This window comes from Ictalurus furcatus, chromosome 15 (genome assembly GCF_023375685.1).
Source record: "Ictalurus furcatus strain D&B chromosome 15, Billie_1.0, whole genome shotgun sequence".
Classification (NCBI taxonomy): Eukaryota; Metazoa; Chordata; class Actinopteri; order Siluriformes; family Ictaluridae; genus Ictalurus; species Ictalurus furcatus.
The window spans coordinates 6,322,695-6,333,022 of NC_071269.1; the positions used below are offsets into that span (position 1 = coordinate 6,322,695).

Here is a 10,328-nt window from a genome sequence, read left to right on the forward strand (position 1 = left end):
CTCTGAGAACTCTAATTCTCCCCCGGAGAGAACAAAACTGTCAGAGAAGAGAGAGCTGGAAAGAGAGAAGGACAGAAAGGCGTAGACAAAAAGTGCTCTAGATTCAGTGAGAGCTGGAGGACAGTGTGGCGCGCTGTGTTATTTATTAACGCAGGAAAAAGTTGTTACAGGACTGTTGGTCTTGTGTAAAAGCCAGTGTCGGCAATTACGCAGTCACGCCTGTGTGAGTGTGTCAGTGGCACTGATACTACAGTCCTGGACCAGCTCCATGTCTGCATCTGGCTCTATCTATCTGTCTTCCACACTCCCCGCCCCCCCCCCCCCCCCTTTTATTCACTCATTTCTCTACCCCGGCTGAGATCTATTTTGCACTGAGACACATAACTACGAATATCTTCAGTATGACTTGAAACAGAAACAATGTACCTTGATATGGAAACATTTGGTTTCTAAATGTTAATGATTAAAACACTAGGAGGTACGCTGTTATAGGAAAATAATCGTCCTCAGGATGGTGTGACGAAGTGGAGCTACTGTTACCACCTGCAAGTTGATTATTTTCCTATCATACAAGTGTTTTATTCCTCATACCACAGCAAATGACCATTTATACCATTTATTCATTGTTTGTTAATGGAGGCTTGTCAAAGGTTTTTATCCATTTATAGCTTAATGTTGTGGAACAAACGAGTTCCTGTTCTCACTTACGTTATAGCAGCAGTAAACAACTGTCCCTGTTGGGAAACAAAAAAACAAAAAAACAACAATAAAAACCATTACAGAAATTCTCATGGTTTTCACTACAGATACCATCACAAACCATCAGCTAATCATTAAAACCATTACCATTATTGGTCCTTAATGGTATCCACTAGACATAACATGCCACCAATAGAAGGCAACAAATTACCATTAGAGACCCACAGGGACCATTACAGTTTCCATTAAAACCAATATAATTCCCATTATAGCCATTAAAACCATTACAAATTCTATGAGGGTTGTTTTTTAATATTTTTTTTAGCAAGGGTTATTTAGTAGTTTTAGTAATGTGAAGTAATTTGGCTAAGCTCTAGCCTGTTGTTTTGTATATCACTAACTAAAGGTACCCCTCAACTTAGCTTTACATTAGCTGATTATTAGCTAGCAATGATTTCATTGTTTCCAGGACAATATTTAAGCTAGCAAAATGGTAACCAATGACACCTGATGGGTTGCCATGATGTTTGCTAAATAATAATAATAATAATAATAATAATAATAATAATAATAAAGAAACGATTAGCTTTATGATTTAGCATTTTAGATTTTGGACATTTTGTGGCGTGTGAATATTCTCATATCTCACTGCTCTGTCCACATGTGTGTGTACTGAGATTCTTCCCAGCACGTATCACTGACCAGCACTGATAAACCAGCATGCTACTCTCCTCTTACCTGCCTTAAAGCAACACTTACCCCTCAAAAATATATAACTGTTCCTCAAAACTAGTAGCTATAAACTTTTCTTACCTGTTAGCTAAATCAGATTTGTAGCTCTAGAATAAACCAGTGCCGAAAATTTTACATACATAACATCTTGTCTAATTGATGTCTAATTTTGAGCAAGTGAAGCATTATGTAAAGAGTTGTGGATGAACTATTCCTTTAATGCGTGGAGGTCGGTGGCAGCTATATAAGCTCGAGGCCAGGCGTCCACACTGACATAGAAATACGCATCATGCTAACACGACTGGTGTTCGTTCTGCTCTTAGCAGCTTATGGTGAGTACGGTACCAGATGGAGATATAGATCTCATCTGAACAGTGGCCTTGTTCTTAAACTTGAACCTTAATCTTCATACCATTTCAAGCTAATTGAATTGTTGCATATGCTAGCACTGTGAAATGCTATTCATCTCCTCACATTATATTTTAGCAAATATTTTTTTTTAAATTGGAAGTACACAATATGCTAATTTACCTTCATCCTTATCCAGAGCTAGTTATTTGAGACACATGGACTTTTCCTGTGAGAAATTGTCTTTCCCAGCTTATATGTTCATATCCTCTGCTTTCAGTATAAAACATAAAGAAACATGGCATTTATCATAGATAAAGGTGTGTGTATTTTTCCTCTAGCCTATGCATGTGGCGCTCCAGAGATCGAGCCACTCCCGGGCAGAGTGGTGAACGGAGAAGAAGCCAGGCCTCACAGCTGGCCCTGGCAGGTACTTCAGTATCTTTCCTAATCCCTTAGCTTGGAAAGCTTCTTACAATACCAAAAGTGCTGTTTTCCCTCCTTGTATGTTCAATAAATTAAAGTTTAAACTGCAACCTATGCTCAAAGTGTCTGTGGAAAAAAAGACATAACTATATTTATCAACAGATATGTTGGTTAATTCATAAGAAAAACATGGACACTACAGACATTAAGCTTTGGAAACTAATTAGCAGCTCATAGCCGCTACGTCCTTGTTACAGACAATGTAAAAGCCAAGTGACTGTGGAAACCAGACTTAACTATTGTTTTTTGTCAACATTTCCCTCAGATATGTTGGTAAATTTATAAGAAAAACATGGAAAATACAGACATTACAGGCATGGAAACTAGTTAGCTAGTTCATACCTGCTAAGTCAGAGCCATTGGTACGATAGTATTAACTTTTCCCTCAGGTGTGTTGGTAAGTTAATAAGAAAAAACCTCTGTATGAATGAAATTAGACTTGATCACTATGTTGTGTCTAATGTGTGCTTTGTTAGCTTTGCACTGGAGCTACAAGGCTAATGCTTTAAAGCTTCTGACATTCTAATGTACATTCTGTTTGAGACAGATATTTACAAAATAGATTTTATGTGAGATGCATTACTTGCTAGCTGTATTATCTTTGTAGTTCCCAAGAAGCGAACATCAGACATGAAATAAAATATAAATTAGATACATTTTTTGCACTTTTATTTTAATGTCTTGATGACAGTTCATATTTTTTCTTTTTTTTTTTCATTGTCTAATCAATGTTCTCTGTGTGTGTGTGTGTGTGTGTGTGTGTGTGTGTGTGTGTGTGTGTGTACAGATCTCGCTCCAGTATAAACATGGCAGCCGCTGGTATCATACCTGTGGTGGGACTCTAATCGATCCACGCTGGGTTTTGACAGCTGGACACTGCATTTTGTAAGTGAAGAGAGAGTTAGTATCCAAAAAGTCTAGCAAAATCTGGGTTTATGTCATCACTTTAGAATTAAAAATTGGTGTCTCAGAGCTGTCTGTTAGTCTTATGGATACTGCTATGACAGTATGTCTGAAAAAAATATATAGAGATATATATAGATATTCACATTTTAATTTTATAGTTCAGCACTACTGGGGGGGAAATGATTTTTAAAAATTCTGATGATTCACAACTATAGGCACAACTTACGTTAAGCGATCGTCCAGTTAAACGCTCTATAGAACCATATGTCCCACCCCTGGAGGCGGGTCTTACTCTACAGTACTAGCTTGTTCACTAGTAGTGAACGTGGTTGATTGGTGCATTTTTGGCTGTCTTCCTACACACTGTTCACTTTTCTTTTTGGATGTGTTCTACCAACTAGGCCTGTTTTTTGTTTTCTGTATTGACTTGGACTTGTCTTAAACTTATTGCCAGTTATACTCGGGCTCGGGCATTGGTCTGGCTAAATATGGTCTCGGTCTTGACCGAGAGTTTGTAAAAAAAATAAATAATAATAATAATAATGATTGTGTTATCTTTTCTTTTCATGTGCACAATGATTCACAAGAAGTATTTCTTTCTTCGAGAAAACAGCCTAATCGATGCACAAATGAAGCTGTCTAGTAAAGGTTTGGCCTTGAAAAGGTTTTGATGTTTTTTCCATCTTAGGACTCAGTCTTGCTTTCATCTTGACTTGACCTTGTCTTCCTTAAGACTCGTTCTTGACTCGATCTTGGCTAGTCCTAGTCATGGACTTGTCTTGGCCTTGACAATGGCGGTCTTGACCACAGCTCTGGGTACAGTATCTATCCAATAGCATGTTCATTTATTCACTCTTGTACTCAGATCATGCTCACATACCAACATCCAATACCAGGTGAGATTATGTGACAAACATAATCTTAGTGTACGTTGTCATATTAATGAACAGACAACACGAAATGATTGCGATCTGGACGTATTTCATAGTTAATTATTAAAACAAAGAAACATCTTTATGTGGTTAAAGAGTTATCTTTAATAGCAAGTCTGAAGGACTCAGTACAGTCCAGAAAGATCTTTCTTGCTTACCTGGACTTCTATGTGGAAACTGTGAGAAATATACTTTGACAAAAGGGGAACGGTGGCTTGGTGGTTAGCATGGTCACCTCTCACGTCCGGGGCTGAGGGTTCGAATAGTGCCTCCGCTCTGTGTGTGCTTAGCTTGCATGTTCTCCCCGTGCTTCTGCGGGTACTCCAGTTTCTTCCCCCAGTTCAAAGACATGCATTGTAGGCTGATTGACGTCTCTAAATTGTCCGTAGTGTGTGAACGAGTGATCTGTGAATGTGTGGGCACCCTGTCCTGGGTGTCCCTCGCCTTGTGCTCCAAGTTCCCTGGGATAGACTCCAGGCTCCACGACCCGGTATTGGATATGCGGTATGGAAAATAGTTGGATGGATATTATGACAAACATATTAGTTTTTGCTAAATGATGAAATAAACACAGTGTTTGGTCGTAGACTGGGATTTTTGGACAGTACTACACTACACTCACAGCAGGACTGTAGATGTATAAGTGATGTGAAAGTGATATGGCTAGTAGCTAAAAGGAACTTCTTCTCCGTTCCAGTAGGGTTATTTTTATTTTTTTTGGTGATTGTGGTTAAATGGTCATCGACTCGAGTGTGTCTGAGTGAAATAGCCACCCGGTACCGAGCGTCTTTTATTCACACTGGGTCCAGTTACAGCTCCAGCTTCGATGCCAGACCCACAAAGAAAATAAGTACGACCACAGAGTTGGCCAGCACCTGAAGGAATACAGAAGTTTCTAAAGGGAAATATAATATTAATGATTATGGTTATTCAATATGCTTCACAGAACAGTATGACCACCATCTGTGTGTGTGTGTGTGTGTTTCTGTGCACAAAGCTCAGGTGATATTTATCGCATTGTCCTGGGAAAGCATGACCTCAGCGTGCAGGAGGACACGGAGCAGATCAGAGACATCCTCCGCATCGTCGTCCATCCTAAATGGAACATCGAGTGCGTGGCATGCGGGTGAGTGGCAGCTATTTTAGCCGAAATACACGTTTTGCATACAAAAGTGCAGTTTCCTCTATTGCAAGGTTGCCAGGTCCCCTTCTGAAAATCTCAAAATGTCAAAACAATTTGAAATCTACGAGCCCCGAACCTATCCAAACACTATACACTACTGTTAAGGTCCAACGTGATGTAGATTTGAAATGAATGTTCTTTAAATGGATGAATATTACACTCGTCATGCATCATGCATCACAAAGTCGTGCCGTTATGTTACACTATATGATATGGTACCTTGCATAAGTATTCACACCTCTTGAACTTTTGCTCATTTTTGCTCAAGTTATACAACCTGAACTGAAATGGACATAATTGGGATTATATATCATGAATCTACACAAAACAGCCCATAATATTGTACAAATATTCACAAATTTAAAAAAATATATATGCAAAAGTTGTGATTGCATAAGTATTCCCCTCACTCCCTTATTGTGAAACACCCCAAAGTCATATGATTCGTTAAATGGAGTCAGCCTGTGTGCAATTAAAGTGTCACATGATCTCAAAATAAAAAGAGTTTGTTACCTAAACTAACAGCACCGTGTGTGTGTGTGTGTGTGTGTGTGTGTGTGTGTGTGTGTGTCTCGCTGTGAACGTGTGTGCGTTGTTACAGTAATGACATTGCTCTGTTGAAGCTGGATAAAGCTCCAATTCTCAGTGCGAGCGTTCAGACGGCCTGCGTTCCTCCTGCTGGAGAAATCCTGCCCCATGACACGCCCTGCTATGTCTCCGGCTGGGGCGACCTCTACAGTGAGACTACACACACGCACACATGCAAAATAGGACATCAGCAGAAAATGACAGAAACTTGATAGTCAATGCAAGTGTATTTAGTTGTGTATTTCATTGTGTTACTTTGTTAACATTATTTATGGTTTATTAATCCTGAAGTTTAAGATGTGTTAATGTTCGCTAATCCTGTAATCAATGCTAGTCAAGAGAAGTTTAATGTAAAGTGTTACCTTTAAAAATACAACAAATGAATTGCTAAAGCTAGCTCAGTTGAAACAAGAAAACAAAAAGGAAGTAGCTTAAACCAGGGTTTCCCAAACTTTTCCAGGGCAAGGCCCCCCAAATGGAATTAACATTTGACCGAGGCCCCCCTTTTACAATATGTCTTTAAAACACATTAAAAATACAGAGTTATGAATATATCCCTCTTTTTTATTAATAATCACATCTTACACTCTTTACATTACATTACATTAGGAATTGATTGTGTGTGTGTGTGTGTGTGTGTGTGTGTGTGTGTGATTGTCTGAGAGTGACAATTTATTTTTCACACCAAATTGTTGAGGCCCCCAGGCGCCCCTTGGCGGCCCCCAAGGGGACTGTGGCCCCCACTTTGAAAACCACTGGCTTAAACAATGGTGCTTTTACACATGATGGTTTATTCCCCCCCCCCCAACCACTAGCACACGTTTTATATATAATCCTACAGGAATAAGCGACTTTTTGGAAAACTTTTTGGTAAAGTTTTGTGTAACTTTTTTTTACGTCCTGAACTATCAAGTCGCAAGCTGAGGGACAAACAAGAACAACAAAAGTGGAGGACAAAGTGTGGGTTTTGTTAGAGAGTGTGTAAAAAATGTTCGACATGTTGAACATGTTCAATATTCTAACATTGCAATGCAACTAAATGCAACAATGTGTGTATTTTCTTCTCCAAAGCTACAGTGAAGACAGACAACCTCCTCATCACCTCAGAGTTCCTCCTAAATCTGCATTACTTATCTTCATAAATCTAATCCAGATAGCAAGATAAGCTATTAGGCTAGTTAGAATGCTAACTAGGACTGGTAAGAGCGTTGTCATGGTTGCAGTGTTTGTGTTTGTAGTCTAGTGTCACACTGAGGGAACGTCAGCCGAGTATCTTGGTAGTTATCTAGCTACTTTACTCTAGCTTGATAGCTAGCTAACTTGTCTGAGGTTCTAATCAGTGATGTGTGTGTGTGTGTGTGTGTGTGTGTGTGTGTGTATGTGTGTGTCCATCGTAGCCCATGGCCCCATACCTGATAAGCTGCAGCAGGCCATGTTGCCGGTGGTGGAGTACAGTGTGTGTAGTCAGAGCGACTGGTGGGGCAAGAATGTGAAACCCACCATGGTGTGTGCAGGAGGAGACGTTCGTGCTAGCTGCCAGGTGAGTGCTCAAAAATGTCCCTAAATACTACAGAACACAACGAAGTATTTACACACACACACACACACACACACACACACACACACTGGGAACTTCCCACGCAACAGGTCCAGACTTATAGTACATAATTCAGTCTCATGATTACACTGTAGTTACAGAATAATTCATATTACATATGGAATACTTTTCTGAATAGATGTAAAGGTTTAGAGAAGAAGCGAAACTCCATACAGACATTATCCCGAGTTCAGGATCGAATCGGGAATTCGCGAAGCCGTGAGGAGGCAAGGAATCCCCACCGCATCGTTTTCTATTCATTGTTCTGTCGTTGCATTTAAGGAAGATTTTAACCAACAGGGGGAAAAAAGTAAAGAAATTGAGCTCAAATCCTCATTCATTTTAAAATATTCAGAGTTTTTATACAAAATTAAAAACTTAAATTACAAAATTCTTCGCATTAAATATTAGTTTGTTTACATTTAAACTTTAGTGAATGTTTTGTGTTTAGTCAATGAATGTTAACGAAGCTGTTTTTTTTTTAACTGAAATTACATTTCATATGACTTTTTATGCAGAACTGAGTGCTGAAGAGTATTTTTTTAATCTATAATCTGAGATTTCTAATCATTTATGAAAGAAAGGGTTAAATTTACCCATCCACTTACTCACTTCTCTCTCTCTCTTTCTTTCTCTCTCTTTCTCCCTCCGTATCTGTTTTTCCTCTTTCTTCTCTTTTTAAATCCTCTCTCCTCTCTCTTTTCTTATATCCATCCTTTGTTCCTACTTTTCTTCCACTCGATATCATCTGTGTATCATAATTATCTCTTCTCTCTCCTTTTTTCCAACCATTATCTGTCTCTTTCTCCATTTGCTTCTCTTCGTTCTCTATCGTAATTTCTCTTTTTCTCACACTTTCGTCTTCCACTCTTGTTCCTCGCTGATCTCTCTATCACTTTTTTCTTTTTAAAATTCCCACTTTTTCTCACTTGTTCATTTTCTCAATGTTGTTTTATCCTCCTACCCTTCTCTCTCTCTCCTCTTTTCTTTTTCTCTCTCTGCTCTCTTTTGTCCACTTTCATCTGCTTTCTTATTTCTCTTTCTCCCTGTCTACCTCTTTGTTCTCTTCTCTCTCTCCTACTTTTCTCCCTCTTTCTCTCTCTCTCTCTCTCTCTCTCTCTCTCTCTCTCTCGCTCTCTCTTTCTCTCTCTTTCTCTCTCTCTCATTTTCTCAACCTTTTTCTCTGTCTGTCTCACTACTATTTACCCTCCTCTATCCTCTCTGTCTCTTCTCTGTCCCTTGTCTCTCTTACCATATTTCCATCATTTTTCATACTTTCTTTTTCACTAATAATTTTCTATTTTTGTTCTTCCATTGCTCTCTCTCTCTCTCTCTCTCTCTCTCTCTCTCTCTATCTCTCTCTCTCTCTCACTTTACATAGGGAGACTCTGGAGGTCCTCTGAACTGTAAGGGGAAAGATGGTAAATGGTATGTTCAGGGCGTCACCAGTTTTGTGTCGTCCACCAATTGTAATGAACTGAAGAAACCTACAGTGTTCACACGCACATCCGCCTTCAACGACTGGCTGGATGAGGTGAACACAGACACACACACACACACACACACACACACACACACCAAAATACAACCCAAATAGAACTGGGATTAGTATATTGAACGATTGAATGACTGTAGCAATTAGTAAGAAGTAAGTAAGTGAGTAGGACGGAATTTGATTAATTTCAGTGTTTTCTGAAACAGTGTTTTCTTGCTCTTATACCACAGCAGCTTGTGAGCAGTTCTAATTATTATCTTAATGAACGAAACTATTCGTAATTATTTTATTCAATTATAGTTACATTTTATGTTGGTGAACATCTGCGAAACAAGTTGGTTCCTGTTAGCACTTGGGTTATAGCAGCTATAAACAGTCGTTGCCTCACAAGCCTCTGTTTTTTCTGTCTAACAACAACAACAAAAAGCAGTTCATCACGTTACAGAGAAAACTCAAACGCAAAAGTTACAGCCCTGACTGTTACAAAGCGCTGACACTGGAGACTCCTTCCATAAATGTCACATAAACATCTCCTCACAGCGATTGGTTAGGTAACGACACGTTTTTACTCATTTAATATTAGACTCGGATTATGTGACTTAGATTATCCGTCACGCAAGAACGTACGAATGAGCTGTTGCTATAGAAATGGTGATGTATTAGAAGAAGCGCATTAGTACAAAGCTGTAATTTGGATTGGAGCCAGCAGAGCTGCTGTTATAGAAAATGAATCATGCTGTGGTATAAAAAAAAAAAAAGAAAAATGCTGTGGTATGATCACAATTCTAATGTTAGCCTAACCCTGTTTTTATGCTAATTTGTGCTTTTGACAAGTCCCTGATTTTCCCTCGGGGATCATTAAAGTACATCTATCTATCTATCTAGCTAGCTAGCTAGCTCTCTAGCTATCTATCTATATATCTAACTCTAATAAGTAAATGAAACTAACATGGGGACATTTTCACTGCTGAGTCTGTCTATTCGTAAGTTAAAAATTAAGATTAAAGTGGTTTAAATAAATGTGCATGCTTCAAAAAATTATATTGTTGTAAATTCAAAATGGCCTTTAATCTTACAGACAGGTGAGCTTCGGACTGAAGAATAGGACATAGTCATATTCAGTATACTTCAGGGCGGAAAAAACACAGCCACAACTTAATAATGTTACACGTTACATCACGTGACTGTCCTGCCCTTTTTAAAAAAAAATAATAAAAAAAAAAACTTTTGCTGTTTTCTGTTCCAGGTCATGCTTAAGTACTGAGAATCTCTCATGGATCACTGGACGACTGGCGAGAGAGAATATCAAACCCATTCAGTATGTGAACTAACCCCTTAATAAACCCATTATTCAGTGCTGCA

At 38.8% G+C, this 10,328-nt stretch overlaps 1 protein-coding gene across 1 annotated transcript; it reads left to right on the forward strand.

The window, feature by feature from the left end:
• Positions 1 to 1,696: 1,696 nt before the first annotated feature.
• Positions 1,697 to 10,328, forward strand: LOC128619646 (chymotrypsin-like elastase family member 3B). The gene is made up of 8 exons (XM_053643963.1): positions 1,697 to 1,763; positions 2,121 to 2,209; positions 3,053 to 3,150; positions 5,101 to 5,229; positions 5,888 to 6,024; positions 7,272 to 7,414; positions 8,853 to 9,005; positions 10,213 to 10,328. The coding sequence occupies exons 1-8, from the start codon at positions 1,721 to 1,723 to the stop codon at positions 10,228 to 10,230; spliced, it is 810 nt and encodes a 269-aa protein (XP_053499938.1). The 5' UTR covers positions 1,697 to 1,720; the 3' UTR covers positions 10,231 to 10,328.

What these genes read in the sequence shown, in the direction of transcription:
- LOC128619646 (XM_053643963.1), top strand. Translation starts at nt 1,721, where the DNA reads ATGCTAACACGACTGGTGTTCGTTCTGCTCTTAGCAGCTTATG. An exon ending in ACAGCTGGACACTGCATTTT is followed by an intron (nt 3,151 to 5,100) that starts GTAAGTGAAGAG and finishes CTGTGCACAAAG; the next exon opens with CTCAGGTGATATTTATCGCA. An exon ending in ACGTTCGTGCTAGCTGCCAG is followed by an intron (nt 7,415 to 8,852) that starts GTGAGTGCTCAA and finishes CACTTTACATAG; the next exon opens with GGAGACTCTGGAGGTCCTCT.